At 40.3% G+C, this 22,152-nt stretch overlaps 1 protein-coding gene across 1 annotated transcript in view; it reads left to right on the forward strand.

Annotated features, from left to right (window-relative positions):
- The first annotated feature begins 207 nt into the window (after positions 1 to 207).
- COL4A4 (collagen type IV alpha 4 chain) overlaps positions 208 to 22,152 on the forward strand; it is a 134,611-nt gene continuing 112,666 nt past the window's right edge. The window contains exons 1-3 of the mRNA XM_060151956.1: positions 208 to 311; positions 17,252 to 17,418; positions 20,968 to 21,010. Coding sequence (XP_060007939.1) covers positions 17,363 to 17,418; positions 20,968 to 21,010 — 99 coding nt within the window. The 5' untranslated portion in view covers positions 208 to 311; positions 17,252 to 17,362. The remainder of the gene's footprint in view (positions 312 to 17,251; positions 17,419 to 20,967; positions 21,011 to 22,152) is intronic.

Genomic DNA, 22,152 nt, shown 5'->3' on the forward strand with positions numbered 1-22,152 from the left:
GGGTTTGGGGGGTGAGCGTTGTGGAGGCGGCGGAGCACGGGGGAGGGAGTGGCCAGCGGCCCTGCTCAGATTAAGCGGGAGGCGCGCCGGGCGTCTGCACTCGCGCGGCCCCGCTCGCTCCGGCTCCCGACCGCTGCCGTCTCGCCTCTTTCCCCTTCTCAACGCGTCTCCAATCCGGCAGCCGCCGGACCCGGCGGTGAGCGCGTGGGGAAGAGGCAGCCGAGTCGCCCGCGGAATTGGGCGCGGTGGGAGGTGCGCGCCGCGCGGGCGGGCGCAGTCGTGGCTCCCGGGGCGGCGGGCGTCCCCACGAGGTAAGGTGCCCCCGACCCAGTCTGGGCGATGGATGGCAGCCCCAGGGCCCGGGCCACCCGCCTGGAAGCGCGGGCGGTGGAGGGAGCGTGGCATCCCAGGGTGGGGCGCGCGGGCTAGCGGGCGGGGCGGGGGAGCTGGGCTGGGGGTCACCAGACGAGAGCTTGTCTGGCTCCCGGCTTGTCTGCCTGGGCTTGAACTGGGCGCTGTGTGTTTTGATTAATTTGGAGGCTCAGGTTACCAGCCTGGCAGTCTGGGCACAACGAAATGCCAAGAGCAAGAGGCAGCTGAGGGTAAAGAGAAAGCCCATCCATTCTATTTTCTGCCGCGTTGAACTGGCTTTTTCACGTTAAATCTTATCTGCGGAAATGCAGGGAAAGCCAAGAGCCAACTTTGTCGGGGTGTCTCCCTCCTGCGAGGGCCCTTCTCGGAGGTGGCCTTGGACGCAAACGTGCAATATCTGGCTTGTTAGGGCACCGTCCTCAGAGCAGGGCTCGTGCCCTTTTCTTGTGCCACTGACCACATTGGATCTGATGAAGCATTTAGATCCTTCTTAGAATAATTCAGTTATCAGAATCAGTTTAACTTTGAATAAATTATCAAAGTATTAAAGTCATGATATAGTAACATAGGTGCATCATTATTATTGCACTAAATACCTAGATCTAACAGCAGATCTATTAAACAACTGTAATCTCAAAGTACTGATGACTGCAAAACTGAAACGTGACGTGAAAATACCAGTGGGTGCAAACTCTCAAGAACTGCTAATACTATTGTGGTTTGTTAGCTATTTTCATAACTGAAGGAAATGCTGAACTTCCAGGAAAGTTTAGTGAAAGTAGAGATGTAATATTTGTTCCCATCTAAGTTCACAGACCACCTGAATTCCATCTCCAGGTTAAGAACCGCTACTTTGGATCAGCGTTGCTGATGTAGTCGGTCGTCAAACACACAGTGTGAAATATGTGGTTTGGTCACTGATTGTGGAGAACCATTTGCTTGCAATTAGAATGTGTATTAGACCTATGTAGCTATGTAGGTAGGCGAAACCCTGACAGTGAGTGAATGGAGATGCACACCCCCCTTTTTGGTTGTAGAGTGAACATTATACACTTCTCTCTGTTTTTATATATATATAAATATATATATATTTATATATATATAAATTTATTTATTTTTGGCTGAGTTGGGTTTTCGTTGCTGTGCACGGGTTTTCTCTAGTTGCAGCAAGCGGGGGCTGCTCTTCATTGCGGTGCGCGGGCTTCTCATCGTGGTGGCTTCTCTTGTTGCAGAGCACGGGCTCTAGAGCGCGGGCTCAGTAGCTATGGCTCACAGGCTTAGTTGCTCTGCGGCATGTGGGATCTTCCCGGACCAGGGCTCCAACCCATGTCCCCTGCATTGGCAGGCGGATTCTTAACCACTGCACCACCAGGGAAGCCCCTTCCCCCTGTTTTTTATGCCAGTGATTGTCAACTCTGGCTATTAGAATCTGCTAAGGAGCCTCTAAAAATCCTGAAACATCCCAAGTCAGTTACACTGGACTCCCCAGCAGTAGGACTCAGGTATCTGTAGTTAAAGCTCTCTGGAGATTACCATGTGCAACCAAATTTGAGAGCCACTGTTTTCCATGCATAGTTCAGTTAGTTGCATTGAATCAGGGACTCTTCTTCATAGAATAATAAAAAGGACATGTATTAAACTCTTTATTAAGTCCTGTAAGTGCCCAGACCACAGATGTTGCTGTGTGGTATATAGTAGCTTCTCGCCATTGATAGGGAGGGTTCTTGTGGAACCTTCTCCTGCCATCCTTGTTAGATAGGACATCAGGTGCTCTGTTGATAAAATAACAGTGTCCAAAAATTCTGAGGCATATGACAATCTTGCATGAACTGACATTACTTCCTGGACCAAAAAAAAAACAACCCTCAATGCTAGAGTTAAATTTTCCTTCTTTTTGCTGAATTCCAGAAGATTTTTTAATTTGGATTTCAATTGCCTTTGAAAGGAAACCAAGTCATTCTGATAAAGACTTGGCTTTATCAACTTTAGAAAGGGGAGGCAGCAGTCAACTGCAAGTCACTTCCAACACTGCAGAAGAGCAGGAAAGAAACTTGTGATGTAACTACAGCAAGGAGGAAGCAGTGGTTAAGAGTATGGTCTCTGGAGTAGACTCTAGATTTTGAATCTTTTCCACACTTACTAATGTGGCTTGGGGTCTTCTCTTCTATAAAGCGGGCACAATCAGGGTACCCACCTCAGAGAACTGTAGGAATCTAATTCAGTAATCCATTAGAAGTCCTTTGTCCAGGGTCTTCATAAAACAGTCACGTACTAGAATCTGATTCTCCAGTTTTGTAAAGGAAAACAAAGGAAGCTGATGAGAAATAGTGGCACAGGGTAGAGATGCTTTTCTCAGCTCAGCAGTGAAGTGGCAAGAGTCAAGCATACTCCACCAGCTCCCTTGAGGTCAATAGACTCTTAAGGCATCTGGAACCTTGCTGCTTGGCATCCCTGGGAGCCGCAGCTTTGGCATCCTGGAGAGCTGGTTAGAAATGCAGAAGGAATCTCAGGCACCACCCCAGACCCACTGAATTAGAGCCTTTTTTCACCAAGCTCTCCAGGCGGTTAAACGTTGAGAAGTGGCTTGCCTATGAGCCAGGTTTAACCAAACCCCTTCCTCACTGCCCACGTATATACACTCTGCTTTAGTACAATGTTGGTATGCTCACTAGGTGTTAATTAACCAGAATATTTGATTTTTAAAAAACAGTCTTAGAGTCAAGAGAGTTTCCCAGTTGGTTCTTGAAATGTGATAAAACTAAAGGAAAGTGAGGATGGTTCTCTTTTTGTAAGTACAAAGGACACACAAATCTCTGCTTTTGATTTGGTGCCAGGTAAGGGTTTTGAACAAAGGGAAATGGTAATGGCCTTTGACAAGCCCTGTCTTATTGTTTTTGCCCCCTTTTCATAATCACAATATCATGTCTGTTTTTCGCACAGTGCTTAAACGTGTAATGTTTGCTTCCCTACTTTTGAAGGCTGACTCCAATAGGACAGTGGACTTTTTGGTGTTCTTTAATGTTATTGAATGAATGAAGTTGTTTATTATTTGCTGAACGAATGAAGCTGGATGACTTGACAGATTCACTCAGGATTCATACCCAGGTCTGATTTCTTCCAAAGCTTATGATCTTTCTATAGTCTTCCCTGTGTAGGGATGTGCCTCAGCTTTTGATGTGATGCACTTTGCCAGGCTGCCTGTAGCTTCTCCTTTAATCTTTTAAAAAGATTAAATTTAATCTTAATTACATTTTAAGTTAATCTTTTTTTTAACTTCATCTCCCCACTTAGTCATCTCTCTTCTTTCAAGAACCTTCTCTTTTCAACACCTCTAAAACAATTAGACTCGAGTTCTTTTACAGTCTCGGAGTCATTTTCAACTCTCGCCATTACATCTCCAGATTCTTTCTCCTCTTTTCTAAGATCATGGCCCCTGTCCCAGTGCCTGCACTTATCATCTGTGGATTATGGTAGCCTTCTAGCTAGTCCCCTGCAGATTCTTTCCTTTGAAATCCACCTTCTATGTTATTGTCAGAATAAAAGTGCACATTGTATCAGAAGGAACAGGTTACTTTGGGGGCAGTTACAAACAACCCCCGAATTTCAGAGGCTTACATAACAAGATTTTTCTTCTCCCTTTACGCTGAGTATTCATCACAGGGTGTGGGGAGGTGAGAAAGGGGGAGGGGGCTCTGCTTATCATAACTACTCAGGAACCTCATGGAAATTCCCACTCAACGTAGTTTTCTCTGATCTCTTCCAAAGCGGAAGAGAATGCGGCAAATCAAAAATTGCTCTAACAGCTGCCACCTGGGTATGACACTCGATACATCTACTTCACCATCTTGTTGACCAAACTGGTCACTTCATTTTGAAAGTGATGGGGAAATAATCTACCACATGCCTGAAAGAGCTCTGGAAATATTTGATGAATGTTAGTAATGCTCATCACATACATCGTGTAACTCGCTTATTTTAAAACTTCCAGAAGCTCCTCTTTTTCTTTACAGCTTATTTCACACTTCTTAGGATAGAAGAGAGTGGTCCAAAGTCAACTTTTGAAAAATCCCCTGTGTCACCCCATACTTCTCAAGTTCACCGTACAGCCTTCTTTACCTCACGCTTTTGTACTTGCCATTCCCTCCACCTTGAGGGACCTCCCTTTCGGTCTGTCTGGTGCAACCCTTGAATTTTGAGACCTAGATCAAAGGTCAGAGATCATGGTCTCTGTGAAGACCTTTGTCCAGACCTTTATTATGGATCACAGAAACAGTGTCATGTATTTTACTCTTCCACACTACAAGGCCTTTGAGGGCAGATACAGAGATTAATTTTTTTAATATAGTAACTGCGGCATTTAAAAATAAATTTATTGAGGTTTCATTTATGTACCCAAATCTGTACCTAGTTAAAGTACACAATTCATGGAGTTTCACAGATGCATACAGTCTGTGAAATCAATAGCATGATCCTGATACAGAGCTTTTCCATCACTCCCTGAAGTTTCCTCCTGTCCCGTTTCAGTCCATCTCTCACTCCCTGTCCATTCCCAGGCAACCACTGATCTGTTTCCTGTCGCTGTAGGTTGGTTAGCATTTTCTAGAATTTTATGTAAATGGAGTCGTACAGTGTGTACCCTTTGGTGTCTGGGTTCTTTGGCTCGACAGAACAATACTGAGATTGATCCATGTTACGTGTATCAGCAGTTTGTTCTGTTCTATAGCTGAGTAAAATTCCATTGTATGGACATCGCTTTTTTAAAGATCCAGTTACCTGTAGGACATTTGAATTGTTTCCAGTTTGGGGCTACTAGAATACAGCTACTATGACTATTTTTATACAAGGCTTTGTGTGGACATGTGTTTCCACTTCTCTTGAATAAATACCTAGGAGCGAAATGGCTGGACCATAGGGTAGATGTATATTTAATCATAAAAGAAAGAGTTTTCCAAAGTAGCTGTATCTTCATTCTCATCAGCAATGTATGAGAGTTCCAGTTCCTCCATGTATTTTTGGTGCCCTCTTTTGGTATTGCCAACTTTTTAAATTTTAGCTATTGAAATGGTTACACAGTGGCAGTTAACGTGCTTTTGATTTCTCTAATAACTAGAGATGTTGAACATCTTTTCATGTACTTATTAACCGTTCAGAGAACTTTCGTGAAGTGTCTGCTCAGCTCTGTTCCCCATTTAAAAAATTGGTTGTTCTTACCGTTGAGTCATAATAGCTACTTATATATTCTGGATACAAGATCTTTGCCAGATGTATATATTTTGAATATTTCTCCCATTCTGTGGCTTTTCTTTTCATTTCCTTATTGGTGTCTTTTGAAGAGCAAATGTTTTTATTTTGATGAAGCTTGATTTATCAACCTTTTCCTTATGGTTTGTGCTTTTCCTGTTATCTGAGAAATCTTCACCAATGCTAACATTGCAAAGATTCTTCTATGGTTTCTTCTTTTATAGTATTTTTACATTTAGATCCATGATCCATTTTGAGTTAATTTGGGAGTATGGCGTTAGGTAAGGATCTATTTTCTAACATTTTTTTCTGTATGGATATCGGGTTGTTCCAACACTATTTGTTGACTTTTTCTGTTAAATTGCCTTGGCACCTTCATGGAAAATCATTTGATCATCTCTGTTTGGGCCTTTTTGTTCTATTGATCTACACATCTCTTTTTTTTTTTTTACCAATACCATATTGTTCTTATTACTGTAGCTTTATAGCAGATCTTGGACTCAGGTAATATAAGTCCTCCAACTTTATTGCTCTTTTTAAAAATAGCTAATGCTATCCTAGTTCATTTGTATTTACATAAATACGTAATTTGCTTTGCTAATATTGTGTTAAGGAGTGTCATATTTATGTTCATTAAAGATATTGGTCTGTAGTTTCTTGTAATATCCTTGTCTGTTTGGTACCTGAGTAATACTAAGCTTGTAAAATGAGTTGACCAACGTTCTCTCTTCTATTTTCTGAAAGAGTGTGTGACGAATTGGTATTATTTCCATCTTAAATACTTGATAGAATTCACCAGTGAAGCCAACTGGTCCCGGAGTTTTCCTTGGGGAAGGTTTTTAACTACAAATTTAATTAATTATGAATTTAACTGTTATAGGGTTATTCAGATTTTCTATTACTTCTTGTGCCAGTTTTGATAATTAGCATCTTTCATGAAATGTGTTCATTTCTTATACATTGCCAAGTTTATTTGTCTATATATCTGTAGTGGTTTCCTCTTTGTCATTTATGACATTGGTAATTTGTCAAGTTAATCTATTTTATTTACCTTTTCAAAAAAAAACAAAGAACCACTTTGGGTTTTATTGATTTCTCTCTATTGCTTGAGTATTTTCTCCGTTATTGATTTCCTCTTATATCTTTATTATTTCCTACCTTTTACTTTAGGTTTAATTTGCTCTCCTTCTCTTAGTTTCCTAGGATAGGAACTTATAATTGATTATTAGACTTTTCTCTTTTCCTGATGTACACATTTATAGATCTAGTTTCTTTCTCTGCTCTGGGTAGGTTGTATCCCATAAGTTTTGATATGTTGTTTTCATTATCATTTAGTTCAAATTATTTTCTTCTTTGGCCCATGGGTTACTTGGGGTGGATTAATTTCTAAATATTTTGAACTTTCCTATATGTTTTATTGTTGAGTTCTAATTTAATTCTCTGCAAGATTTTAGTCTTTTGAAATCTGTTGAGACTTGTTTTATGTTTTATTATATAATTAGTTTATCTTGGTGAACATACCATATCTACTTGAAAAGGATATATACTCTGTGGTTGTTGGGTGTAGTGTTATATATAAATAAATTAGGGCAAGGTAGTTGATAGTGTTGTTCAGATCTTCTGTGTCTTGACTGATATTTTCTACCTTGTTCTATCAATTACCAAGAGAAGAGTTATTCTCCAACTATGTTTGAGAATTTATTTATTTCTCCCTTTAGTTTTTCAGTTTTTGCTTCATGTATTTTGAAATTCTGCTCTGAAGCCCATATGTTTGTAATATTTATCAATTTCTGATATATTAACTTTTTGATCATTATTGTCACTTTCCATCTTGAGGTCTCTTTTATGTGCTATTAATATAGCTTGTCCACCTTCTGAGATGGCCCACACTCTGTGGAGTGTGTCTCTGTAAATAAATACACTTGTTACCTTAAAAATATATAGGTAGCTCATCTGCTTTCCTTATGCTTACGGTTTGTGTGGTGTATCTTTTTTCAGCCTTTTGTTTTCAATCTATTTGTGTCTTTTAATTTAAATTGTGTATCTTGTAGGCAGCATATACTTGGATTTTTCTTTTTTCTATTTTAAATCCAATATCTTGCCTTTAAATAGGAGTTTTTAGTACATTTTCATGTAGTTGCTATAGTTGTTTTTAGGTCTGCCATCTCTCCATTTACTTTTTATCTATCTCATCTGTTTTTTGTTTCTTTTCTTCTTCCTAGCATTGTTTTGTGTTAATCAAATATTTTTTAGTGTTCCATTTAAATTTTTTTTGACTTCTAGTTATATCTCTCTGCATTGTTGTTAGTGGTTACTTAAGTGATTATAATATGCATCTTTAACTTTACCCAATCTACTTAAAAGTGATATTGAATTTTTGAATTCAGTTGAATTCAAATTGAATTCAATATTCAGTAAGTTGAAAATTTGATTTACCGAATATTGAGTTCAGGTAAATCAAATTCACTTTTGTATCCATAGTGCTTAGTGCCTAGCATGGCATTTGATACAAAATGGGAAACTGACATATATTGACAGATATTTCTTGAATGAATAATAATCATAGGTGTTTTTTATGTTGTATCAAAGTTATATGGAGATGATTCCAAAAAAATTTTTTTTTGGTTAATGCCAGGCTAGTTAATAGAAAATCACTTTAAATTTTAACCGTTATTATATATTTAGTGGATTTGAATTTACAAATCCTGTAATTTTCTTATGTAGTTAAGATTCTATGTATTATTTTGTTTCATTCCCATATGTGTAAAGTTGTAGTTGTGAAAATTTAACATAGACCTCTTCTTATCCTTAATTTCTGAAGTTTCAAAAATTTCTCATTTTCAAATTTTAGTGGGGAAATAATCTTACTTTAATAATGGAATTCTTTGTGGTTCTGTGAAACTTCCAACCACGGATTGTCTTGGCCATTCTGCCCACATGACATCCGTATCCAGTGCACAGCACATTCTCTTGGCTTTGCTCAGTTATTTTCCAATGTGTAAATTTGACGCTGAAACACTGACTGTGTTTTATGGTCTGTAGCAGACTATGGGATGGCATAGTTTTGAAGCCCAGGTTTGAGGGATGCCCTTGAATCTTTTATTAGGTTCCAGAGTGGCAGAAGCATTCCTAGAGGAGTCTAGCTCCAGGTCTTGTCCTATAGGGAGGAAGCCACTAGGAGACTCAGTCTCTAGAACCAACTCCTGCCGGAAGCAAGGCAAACAGGGGTGGGCACAAGACAGGATGCAACCATGAGGAAAAGCAGGTGGTTAAGCTCTCCTTAGAAAGGGCCCAAGATTCACACCAAGGCGGTTCTCCTTCCCCACCGAGACAAAGCTTTTCTCCTCTCTCGGAACCAATTGGACACCTGCCCCAGTATTTCTGTTTAACCTTAAAAGTTCATTGGAACACTTTTGTGAAATCTCTCTCTCTCTCTTTTTCTCTCTCTCTCTCTCTTTTTTTTTTTTTTTTGGCTTACATATCTGCCTGAAATGCTTTAACTTTCCTGTAATCTAGTTAGAAATGGTGCCTTAAGATCTCCAACTGTCCTATAAGAGTTTCCAGGGTTGAAATTCCAAACATAAAGACCTTCACAGGAGAACTGTAGTTTTCTGGGATTCGTGGGAAACTGAATGTCTATGTATCACAGTGCACTGTTTTTTGGGGGTTTTTTTTACATCTTTATTGGAATATAATTGCTTTACATTGGTGTGTTAGTTTCTGCTTTATAAAAAAGTGAATCAGTTATACATATACATATGTTCCCATATCTCTTCCCTCTTGCGTCTCCCTCCCTCCCACCCTCCCTATCCCACCCCTCCAGGCGGTCACAAAGCACCGAGCTGATCTCCCTGTGCTATGCAGCTGCTTCCCACGAGCTATCTGTTTTACATTTGGTAGTGTATACATGTCCATGCGTCTCTCTCGCTTTGTCACAGCTTACCCTTCCCCCTCCCCATATCCTCAAGTCCATTCTCTAGTAGGTCTGTGTCTTTATTCCACAGTGCACTGTTGCATTTATAAATGACTTTCCCTGCTACTACTATATTGAAGGCTAAAGTTGTTCTTTCCGGAGATGAATTCCCCGAAACTTACCCATAAATTTTGAAGCTGTGCAGGGTAGTGGTTAATAAGAGAAACTTTAGAGTTTGAGCCCTGGAAATGTCTCATACTAACTGTCATTATTTGTAAAAGGACATAGTCATATTACTTACCTTGTGGGGTTATTGTGAAGATCGAAGATCTGTGTTAAACCTTTAGCACAGGGCTTAGCATATAAGTTGCCTGCTGAAAATGCTGCTTATTATAATTTCTTACGGCGAGGAAGATGATGATGGCTTTCTGGTTGATAAAACCAGATACTGACCTTTTCCTAAGAGTCCTCTCAGAGTCCAGTTAACTCTGATTCTGACTAGACTTGTCCCCCTGTATACCTTCTTCTACACCAACTGAAGAGTCATCCCTCTGGATAACTTCTCCTGACGTTATCAGAGGTACTTTAGGAGAGACTGTCACAGCTTATTTCTCCTTCCAATTGCCCAGATCTTCCTTCCTTCCCAGATCAAGTGTTGCCCCGCTCCTGAGGTCTGCCAGGCTTGCCCCAGTTCCCAGTTTTCTAACCCTTCTCTAATTTATCGGGAGCTCGTTTTGCCTGCGTGGCAAATTAGGGAGGAAGGACATAAACATGTATCGAGCCGCCACCACATGCCAGAGACTGTGCTAGGCACGGATTGTGACTCAAGTAATTCTCTCAAGCATTCATTTTACATACTGAGAAATCCAGAGCTCAGGGTGGGTACAGACTTGCTCAGGGTTATACTGGTAAGTGATCAAGATCTGAACACAAGTCTTTGTAACTCTACAGTCCTGCATTCAGTCCCTCACCACGAGACCACAAGGTACCAGGAGAAGAAGGCAGCGGGTCTCTAGGGAGGAGGGAAGACGTCATCAAAAGCAAATGCGAGCCTTTCAGTACGTTGGTTGCGGGTGGGCGCTTCCCAGTGGAATCAAGGGCTGTTACTGCCAGAGCTTACTCCAAAGGCAGCTCTCAGAGGTCTGAAAGGTCTAGGGAATCCAGAGTCGCTCCCCCTGCAGGTAGAATCACAGACCAAGAATAACCTGGGGGAGTAGTGCTTTTGACAAGAGACATCCAGCATTCTGAGTTAAGAATGTCATTCTTAACTTGGAGGTAAAGGGAGCATCTGGTTTTGAAAATCAGTTGTGCATTTGTGGAACCTATATCACCTGCATGTGTTTCCCACGTGGTGACATTATTAAGACTGTGGTCAAATGTTCTGTTGGTTTTGGGAGGAGACCTCATGGAGAAAAATGGTAATAAAAGCCTATATTGGCAGAATGGTGGATTAGCTGATATATTGTCCATTTGGCCCTGGACTAGCAAAGTCAACTCCAAGGTCAACTGAGGCCTGTGCAGCACTCTCAAACAATTCAGCTGAACCTAGAGGGAAGGCAAGGTGGGGGCAAGCCTGGCCAGAATCCAGCAACATTCTGGATTGGAGCTCACGTTGGAACTTAGAGATATTCTCAAGAATTTACTTGAGCAGTTCTCAAGTTTTCCCCGGTTCCTTCTCAGGGAACATGATGCTCCAGCCACATTCCAGTAGTGCATGGACCACACAGATTCGTGACTTGCTTTCAAAACCTTGTGATGTTTGACGGGATTGACTGTTTTCGCTAAAAAGCTGAAATCAACCTGAAGGCTTTGAAAGTCTGCAGGTAGAGTCAACCCAAAGATACGGGGTTTTAGAAAGTAACCAACTTGGATGTTGGGAAAAGGTCAGGTGACTTAAGAGGGGAAGCATGAGCCTCTAAGTAGATATCCAGCCACCAGGCTTGCCATTCTTTTTCTGGGAGCGTTTTTCTAACCCCTGAGGCCCCTTGCTTATATCTTTACAAAAGCTGAGCCTTTAGGAATTCTATTTTGGAAAGATAAAGGTATACAAAAATAGGTGTTCAGACCATCCAAAAAATTTAGGCTTGGAAAGAGAGTCTTCAGATAGCTCAGTGTCAGAAAGTCAAAGGAAAGACCATGTAGTCAGTGAGTTAATAAGAAATGATTTCCCTGAAAGAACAAATATTGTTAAAAAGGGCTCAGAGACTTAATGTTACCTGGGAAAAGAAAAGACATTATGTTTCTGTTACCTTTTGTGACTGGAAGATTCCACTCCTCAGGCTCCTGTTTATCTGGTCCTCCAATCTTGGCCATTACCCCCCGCCCATCCCCCAATTGATGAGAACTCCAGCACGGTGTATTTCTATTCAAGATTGGGTTGCAGAGAAAACAAATTCCCCATGGTACAGAGAATGATTTGGAAGATCTCAGATCCTGTTCCCAGACCTAGCCTTTGGAAAATTTTGGGCACAGACTCCTAAGCAGTCCCAGGGGAATTGGAGTCCAGGAATTTTCATAAAGGAGTGAAGAAAAAAAAATAATCCCAGGGAGTTGGAGGAAGAGAACACAATGATATCTGCTGAATATGCATGCTAGATATTACTGATATAAATACACTGCTGGGCAAGAGCCTGTGGACTTGGTCAGTGAGGGAGATGGATGTCAAAGGCCCAGGGCACGGACGTTCAGCTTCCCTGTTGCGGGTGGGTGGCTTCAAATGAGCTCCCTGAGGTATGTCGCAGCCTTGGGAGCAGCTGTGATGAGGACAGTGCTTTTTATCGGACTCTGCTGCTTGAGAGATCAATTCGCTCAAGAAAAGGGAATTGACTGCAAGACTGCGTCAGGAATTGGGGGGGCTCTCGGGAAGGAGCCGGTTTTTTCATCCTCTCATGAGACCATCTGTCTTTCTCTTTTTGTGTTTTCCTCTCTTGGAAACAGCTTTTTCTGATTACTTAGCTTATCTGTTTCCTCTAAACTCGGGCTTGCACTTGGCCTTGACTTGTCGCAGTTTTCTAACGCCTGGCTGTACTTCAGGATGTACTGGATGCGTCCTTCCTCCCTCATCTCCCTTTCTTCTCTCAGTGTCCTAATTTCAGAGGACTGGTTCAGAAGATGTTTTTGTACCATCTTCTGGCCCTGAGTTCTGTGTTACCAAGCCAAGCTCTGGGTTGGGTCAAGCTTTGGTTATTCCCCAAGTTTCCGTGTGCCTGGGGAGATGGAATCAGGTGGTGAAAACCTGGTCATGCCCTCAATTAAGAGCCAAAGGTGGGGACTTAGGGGGCTCTGATACAGCACTCCATAGCACTCAACACTCCCTTCTTGAGAATAACAGTTGGCAGAATAAAGCACACCCTTTGAAAGGTACAGAAGTTTTGAAAAAGTTTCCAAGGTAGGCATTCTCCCAGAGCTGTTGTTTCTATATGTTTTAGTGGCATTGCATTTGGGTTGTTCAGGCTTTTTTTTTTTTTGATAGACTCCAATTAGAAACATCCTGTCTTGGCCACTCCTATGTGATGACAGCCTTTTATTTATGAGAAGATAGGTTAGAGGGATGCTGTTCTGGGGTGTTTTTATTTGGTGTCATCAAAAGCATGGTTGAGACCAAAGGTTTTTTGCTCTTAACACAGGCAGTTGCAACAAAGGAAATCCTCGTAGACTGTTGTGGGTACCATGTGTGACAGCCTTTTGGGAACTGTAGAGTGCTGTACACACCGCTGTTCACGGTGTCTAGCTGACAGCCAGATGGGCCTTTACTTAGCTGTGACCTAGGAGCTGCACCCTAGGCTGGAGAACTGTCCTAAAGTCTCTGCAACTCCTCTGTAGCTTTGTTTTCAGGCTAGACAGATGCGTGGAATGAGCAAGTAGTCATGCTAGGCTTTCTCTAGGTAAAACAGTGAACAAGGCAGTGGTTTTCCTTTTTGCAGCTCGTCTAAGGCACAGAGCCCCAAACTGAGGTACATGTACCCTTGGGAGACCAAAAGATTCTTAAAAGTTATGCAAGCAGCTTGGACAAGTAATTAAAGGAATTAATTTCTCAACTGTTACAGATATTATTTCTTAGGGTTGTTCTATCTGAAAATGGGCCTTTGGACTAGGTTCTCACCACCCCTTTCACAACTGTCCTTCTACTTTTCAAAAGAAAGGCATACCTCCACCCCATCCCTCTGCCCCATCCATCCCAAATGTTACCAGCCTGCTTTGTCCAGACCGTTTGTGGGGCCGGATGAAGGGTGTTGAGAACAGAAAGCATCTACCTTCTGGGCTGCACATCCCCTGGGCCACTTGGTTTCCCACTTTCTGTTTTCATCACGATTGAAGGAAGACTCTATCAAGTGGTAGATCTTTCAAAATGATTCCTGAGGATAAATTCTATATTGCTTTTGATATACAACTCAAGAGAAGTTCTCAGAATTGAGTGACATTTGTGTTACAAATTCCTTCCATTCACAACTTCTGAACTTTGTGAATAAGTTTTATTAGGCTTTACAGCTTTAAAAATTAAAATGGAAGTAACATTGTTGCTGAACCTGTCTCATTCCAGTAAGAAGTATTATTACTCTAGGGCTAAATAAACTAACTGAGAAACAAAAGAGCCCACTTCTTTCATTGCCAATGACATTTCCAATATAATTTCACTTTTAATGTTTAGTAATTGTTTGTAAAGATTTAAATTTATTAATGTCTTTGATGAATCATATACTACTAATAATCATAACAATAAGTCAATCCTGGAGAAAAATCTTTTTTAAGATTCAGAGATTTGTGATTATAAGAAATTAAAAAAATATCGAATTTATATGTATTTTTGTTGCAGAGAAGTAGTGTGGGGTGATCAATATGATTTTCAAGTATAAAATTATATTGCACAAGGATATATGTGGGGGAGTGGAATGGAAAGACAAAATCATGAAGAAAAATAATGTTAAAAACCGTCTGCATATATTTTATACTGATGATGGTGAAAATCAGATTGCCTGGTATTGTGATGTACTGGCTACAGCTAAAATAGTGCTGCAATAAAAACAATAAAATAGTTTTTTTATAAAAAATAGTTTTTTATTTTTATAGTTTTTTAAAAACTATAAAATAGTTTTATTTTATAGGTAACCATTTACGATGTTCCAAATTATATTCCTTGCAATAAAAAGATTAAAGATTTTATATGTTAACTTTAAAAAAGGAAGAGAGGGTTCAAATAGGTTTTTCAAAATTCTAATGGGAGTTTGAGAGCAGAAAAGTCTGAAGGCTGGGGTGTCAGTTGGGAGAAGGGACATATGTTGGAGTCCAGAAATCCAGATTCTGCCATTTAGTAGCTCTGCAACTTTGCACAATTAATTAAATTGATCCAGTGTCCTTTTTTTTTTTTTTCGGTCGTGCTGTGGGGCTTGTAGGATTTTAGTTCCCTGACCAGGGATTGAACCCTGGCCCATGGCATTGAGAGCGCGGAGTTCTTAACCACTGGACGGCTGCCAGGGAATTCCCCAGTTTGCTTTTCCTACGCAATGAAAATAATACTTTTCTTGCTAAACTGTGGTGAAAAGAGGTGACTTGATTGTGGGCAACACTCTAGGCACAGGGTCCTACGTATAATCAGTAAGTGTTGGTTTCTCATTACTTCTTCCAATGCCATTATGATTTTTCTCTCCATCTCCTTCATTCTCCCTTCTTCTACCCTCTTGTATATTCAAAATTAGCCTCATCTTACACCCCCTATTAAATATATTTGATTCACATTTGAAAGGTCCCAGAGTGTCTTTTATAAGTCCATTCATCCAACAGATATACATTGGGTACTTATTATATTTCAGAGACTATTATGGCACTGGGGATAAACATGTGAATAAAAAAAGATGAAATCCCTATTGTCATAGAGCTTATATAGTAACTAAGTGCATGGTGATGGGAATGCATTGGCTACTCCCAGCATAGCAGTGTCCTCTCACTGTTAGTTAATGTCCTTTCACATTGGACAGTCCCACTGACTAATGGGAGACCAGTTAGATTCCTGCAGGTTGGTTCAGCTGTCCATTCATGCATCTATCCACCCAGCCATCTTTTCAATTAAAATGTACTGAGACACTCCTAGATGTCAGGGCCACCATCAGACATTCTTCCTCTGAAAGGTGACCACAGCAACACACTATTTTAACAAAATCCCCTTGATGCATGCTTTATCACAATACGTCTGGAGACTAATTGCATGATGTATCTGTTTTTTGGTTAAAATGCAAATACCTCTGGTTTTCTTTAATTTTTGACTGTGTTTCCTATTTGTTTAAAATATCAAATACATTTTGAATGATTCAAACCAATTTGTGTATTCCTCATAAAACAATAATTTGTTTTACTGAGACTTGCTTCTGGAATGCAAGTAAAAAAATACTTTAAATGATGGATTTAGGGATGGGAGAAGATCTAGGTACTCAAAGTGATTCTGTTTCTACTTGGTTTTGAGACTATCATGGAATGTTGTTCCACCACTTACTTGGAAAACTAGTCTTTCATAAATGCAACACTGAGTTAGTTTATCCAGATTTTATCCAGAAGTTTAAAAATAGTTTGTAACATTCTACACTCCCAGTTTCCTTCTCTCTACCCAATTCTTACAGATACAGGTCTTCAGAGAAGCCAAAGTTTTAAAGATGAGACATTTCAGTTCGTTCAGCCAAAGAGATCTTTTATCAAAGCATACAGTTCTTGGAGTCAAAATATTTTTTCTTTTTTAAAATTGAGATAAAGTTCACAAAATAAAACACACCATCTTTACTCTTTTAAAGTTTATAATTCAGTGGTTTTTAGTGTTCTTAGAATGTTGTGCAGCCATCACCACTGTCCAGTTCCAGAACATTTCCATCACCCCAACTCTCCCCTTCTCCAGCCCCTGATAATTACTAATCTATTTTCTGTCTCCATGAAGTTGCCTATTCGGGACATTCCATATACATGGAATTATACAGTATGTGATTTCTTTCACTTGGGATAATGTTTTCAAGGTTCATCCATGTTGTAGCACGGATTGGTACTTCAGTGCTTTTTATGGTCGAATAGTATTCCATTGTATGGATGTAGCACGTTTTGCTTATCTATTCATCAGTTGAAGTGAGTCGTTCCCATATTTTGGCTATTACAAATAATGCTGCAGTAAATATTCATGTACAAGTTTATGTGTGAACATACGTTGTCAGTTCTCTCGGGTATATACCTAGGAATGAAATTGCTGGGTCATATGGTAACTCTATGTTTAACTTTTTGACGACCTGCCAGAATGTTGTACCATTTTACGTAAAAACATGTTTATATGTATTTGCTGTATGTAGGCAAAATGTGTATTTCTATACTAGGGGATTCCTTTTTAGTTTCAAAAAATAAAAATAGCACTTGAAAGAATTGTAGCTTGGATTTTTAAGAGGAAAAATTAAATAGAAGAAAATTCTCCTTAGCAAAATGAAGCAATATTTTTTGTACAAGCATTACATACATGTATCTTTTCATTTCTCAAAAATATATTTATGCTGTAAAGAATTTGAGAATATTTTTACTTCTAAGAATTAAAAATTAAGTATTCAGTTTAACCATTGCTAAGAAAAGATTGTTATGTCAAAACACTGTTGAAGTTCCCCTTTAGAAAATATTTCCATCACTGACTCTGAATGATGAAAGTAATTATTTTCAACATTATAATGCATACTCTGTTTTAAGAGATATATTTATATTTAACATATACAGACTTTAAACCCAGGACATAGAACCTCACTTGTAGATGAGAGTCTTCTGGAAGAGAAGAGTGGCAGAATTTTTTTTAAGTACCAAGATTTGACTGTGAAGTAATTCGTGCACATGGCATTGGTAAGGCGCTCTTTCAGGTGGATCAAGCCCTTGGCCACAGATTCCTGGTGAGTGTCCTCAAGTACGATCACTGGTTTTTATTTAATAATTTCCCCTAAAGGTTGGTTCTGCAGGTGTAAATTATCTGAATGCTTCACATGTCCAAAAGCCCAGTTGTTCCAGAAATCTATGGATTATGCCTGCTGCCATTCATTTTTATTATTAAACAGCAGTCCTCTCTCCTCTCCGCCAGTTGCACCCACATGATCACCCAGTGGGAGGATGCACAAGGCTACAGATTCTTGCTCTCCTATTCACTGGGTTTGAATAGCAAAAACCTTCTCATATGTCCAGAGCAGCAGGGTCCCTATAACTAGGAGAGTTAGGACAATGCACTTCATGAGTGAGGTAGGCAGAATAATGACCACACCCTAATCCCCAGAGCCTCTGAACTGTGCTCTGCTATGTAGCAAGGGGGAATTATGGTTGTCGATGAAATTAAGGTTGCTAATCCGCTGACCTTGCCATGGGGAAATTATCCTGGATTATCTGGGTGGGCCCAGTATAATTAAAAGGGTCCCTAGAAGCAAAAGAGGAAGGCAGAAGAGTGAGAGTCGAGAAGGAGATGTGATGAAAAGAGCAGAGGTCAGAGGGTTGCAGCAAGGGAGAGACTCAGCTGGTCACCGCTGGCTTTGAAGGTGGAATAGACTGTGAGCCAGGGAATGCAGGCAGCCTTTAGAATCTGGAAAAAGCAAGGAAACTGAGTCTCCCTTGGAGCCTCCAGAAGGAACACAGCCCTGCCAGCACCTTGATCTTCTGCCAGTGAGACCTACTTCAGACTTCTGACCTCCAGAACCATAAGAGAATAAATTTGTATTGTTTTCAGCCACTGAGTTTGTGGTCATGTGTTACAGCAGCAGTAGGAAACTATATGAGATTATTCGAGGTGACTAAAAGAAATTTGGGGAATTAAGACAGGGAAATGTTAAACAGTGAAAAATGTGAGAAGTTTTGGAGCTGATGAATATGTAGTGATGGGCAGTGAAGGGAGAGAGGGGGATGGGAGGGAGGACGCAATTCTTTCAGAAATGCAGCCAAGTCTTATTTATTTGGAGCGAATGTGAAGCAAACTGCAAAGTACTCTTAATTTTGAATTGTTCTTTAAAGAAAAAAAAAAAGCAACCCCACTCCTAAGCGTATATCTGGAAAAGATGAAAATTCTAATTCAAAAAGGTAACATGAACCCCTGTGTTCATAGCAGCACTATTTACAATAGTCAAGACATAGAAGCAACCTAAGTGTCCATCGACAGATGAATAGATAAAGAAGATATGGTGTAGATATATGCAATAGAATATTACTCAGCCATAAAAAAGTATAAAATAATGCCATTTGCGGCAGCATGGATGCAACTAGAAATGGTCATACTAAGTGAAGTCAAACAGAGAGAAACAAATATCATGTGATATTGCTTATATGTGGAATCTAAAAAAATGATACTAATGAACTTATTTACAAAACAGAAACAGACTCACAGACATAGAAAACAAACGTATGGTTACCAAAGGGGAAAGAGAGGGAAAGGATAAATTAGGACTTTGGGATTAACAGATGCACACTACTATATATAAAATAGATAATCAACAAGGACTTACTGTGTAGCACAGGGAACTATATTCGGTATCTTGTAATATATATTGGAAAAGAATCTGAAAAAGAATGTGTGTATATATATATCTGAATCAGTTTACTGTAGACCTAAAACTAACACAGCATTGTAAATTAACTATAATTTAAAAAAAAAAACATAAAAAATAGAATTGCTTTATTTTTTTTAAAAACCTGCTGTATTAAAAAAAAGGAATTGCCTTATTTTTAAATATATTAAGCAGCAGGAGGAACAAATGGGGGATGGGGTGGGGGGAGAAGGGACAGTCACAGGGATTCCGACCTGTCCGAGTGCCACCTCCCAGCCACTCTGCCTACAGCCTTTTGGGCACGTTATCCAACATTTCTGAGTCAGTTTGCTCTGGTGTAAAATGTGGAAAAACCTACGCTGCCTACAATTTTAATGAGACTATATATACGGAGGCCAAAATTGCTATAAGATGTAACCTGTCCTTATTTACAAATGTCCAAAGGGATAACGACCTGATTAAATAACAGTTGTTGTAAATACTTTTTGATTTAAAACAGTTTATTCCCTCTAGTTAACACGTCTTTCCCCTTTTTCTTTTCTGATTTACTCCATTACTACACTGAAATGCCACCCTGGCCTATACTGGAATTGTCATGAATTCAAAGAGAAGGGTCGCGGAGAAGGGGGACTTCAGTGTGGAGGCCAGTGAGTGTGGGCCGGACCCACTCCCAGTCTCCCATCTCCTAGCCTGGGTCTCACGCAGAGGCACGGCTCTGTAGGTTTCTGTAATGCTTATCAGCATCTCAATGCAAGAAGAAGGAGCCGAGGATGGAGAAATAAGCCTCCTTTGGACAGGAGGTTTCAGAGAGGAGAAGGCTCTACACGAAAAAAGGGACAAGGATGGCAGAGAAATCACAGCCCGAGTCTGGGCCCCAGTTCTCCTCCCATCCAAGCTCTGTTTTAAGGATTCAATGCGATGACGGATGTGGAAGCTCTTGGACAGTCATAAGCCCGAGGCAGACATATGCAGTTTTGAGTGGTTGTCCTAGTCACTCCAGGCTGCTGTGACACATACCATCGACTGGGGGGCTTACGAGCAATGCAAATTTATTTCTCACAGTTCTGGAGGCTGACAGTCTGAGATCCGGGTATCAGCATGGGCATGTTTTTGTGAGGACGCTCTCCTGGGTTGCAGACTGCTGGCTTCTCATCGTATCCTCACATGGGAGAAGGACTGAGAGAGAGCTCTCCAGGTCCTTTTAGAAGGGGAATAATCCTATGCACAAGGACTGCACCCTCATGACCTAATACTCCCAAAGGCCCCACCTCCTAATACTATCACATGGGGCTTAGGATTTCAACATATGAATTGGGGTAGGACACACACATTCAGTCTTTTTTTGGTTGCATCTTTCCTGTTAAAATTTCTGTATAATAATGATGTTACCCCAGTTGGGTTTCTGCCTCACTTATAAGACCCTGAACTACCTAACTCTCCCCTGACTTGTTCGTATTGTTTCCCAAACCGTCTCCTCAGTCCGGTTAGGTTTCTTCCATCCTCCCTCCTTCCGGCTGGTTCCACCTAACAGCATCCAGGATACACTAGTCTTTGCAGCAGTTCCTGGACAAGGCTGCCTCCTTCCAGCTCTCCTCTAGTTTTCATTATGAGAGTCGTCTCCCTCCAATCATCCGTCCTTCCAGGTCTCACCTTCCAAGTGTCCCCACCGCACCCAGCACAATGAGGACCACACCAAAGGTTGTGAGTACTTGACTGATTAAAAGGAGGAAATGTAGTGATGATATCCAGAGAGAGGATAACATTTATCTTGTCACTTGTGACAATCAACTGGCGACAGTAACCTTATTGGAAACTAAAAAAAAAGGTTTCTGGAGTTAATTCTTGTGTTCTTTTTCTTTTTAGTTTGTTTTGCATTAAAACCAGCAGTTTAAATTAATCTGCGTTTTTGCTTTTTCGTAGGTTGCTCGTACTTATTCTCTTTTCTGTACAACATGCGTACGGGGTAAGTCCATTAATGAGCTCTGATTGCATGTTGAAAATTCACTGTATTGAATGAATCATTTTTATTATACTTTTTAAACCATTTTTAAAAATGCAAGTATAGTTAATTTACAATATTGTGTTAGTTTCAGTGTACAGCAAAGTGATTCTGTTTATCTGTCTATATCTTGATTCTTTTCCATTATAGGTTATTACAAGGTATTTAATATAGTTCCCTGTGCTATGCAGTAGGTCCCTGTTGGTTATCTATTTTATATACAGTAGTGTGTATATGTTAATCCCAAACTCCTAATTTATCCCTCCCCTCCTTTCCCCTTTGGTAACCATAAGTTTGTTTTCTGTGTCTGTGAGTCTATTTGTTTTGTAAATAAATTCATTTGTATCATTTTTTTTAGATTCCACATATAAGCGATATCATATATTTGTCCTTCTCTGGCTTATTTCACTTAGTATGATAATTTCTAGGTCCATCCATATTGCTGCAAATGGCATGATTTCATTCTTTTTTATGGCTAATATACCATTTTTTATATATATATATATATATATATATTTACCACATCTTCTTTATCCATTCATCTGTTAATGGACATTTAAGTTGCTTCCATGTCTTGGCTATTGTAAATAGTGCTGCTATGAACATTGGGGTGCATGTATTTTTTCAAATTAGAGTTTTCTCTGGATAAATACCCGGAAGTGGGATTTCAGGATCACATGGTAACTCTATTTTCAGTTTTTTAAGGAACCTCCATACTGTTCCTCATAGTGCCTGAACCAATTTATATTCTCACCAGCAGTGTAGGAGGGTTCCCTTTTCTCCACACCTTCTCCAGCATTTATTATTTGTAGACTTTTTTTTTTTTTTTTTTGCGGTACGCGGGCCTCTCACTGCTGTGGCCTCTCCCGTTGTGGAGCACAGGCTCTGGACGCGCAGGCTCAGCGTCCATGGCTCACGGGCCCAGCCGCTCCGCGGTATGTGGGATCTTCCCGGACCGGGGCACGAACCCGTGTCCCCTGCATCGGCAGGCGGACTCTCAACCACTGCACCACCAGGGAAGCCCTATTTGTAGACTTTTTGATAATGGACATTCTGACTGGTGTGAGGTGATACCTCATTGTAGTTTTGATTTGCATTTCTCTGAT

This window comes from Lagenorhynchus albirostris, chromosome 6 (assembly GCF_949774975.1).
Source record: "Lagenorhynchus albirostris chromosome 6, mLagAlb1.1, whole genome shotgun sequence".
Lineage (NCBI taxonomy): Eukaryota > Metazoa > Chordata > Mammalia > Artiodactyla > Delphinidae > Lagenorhynchus > Lagenorhynchus albirostris.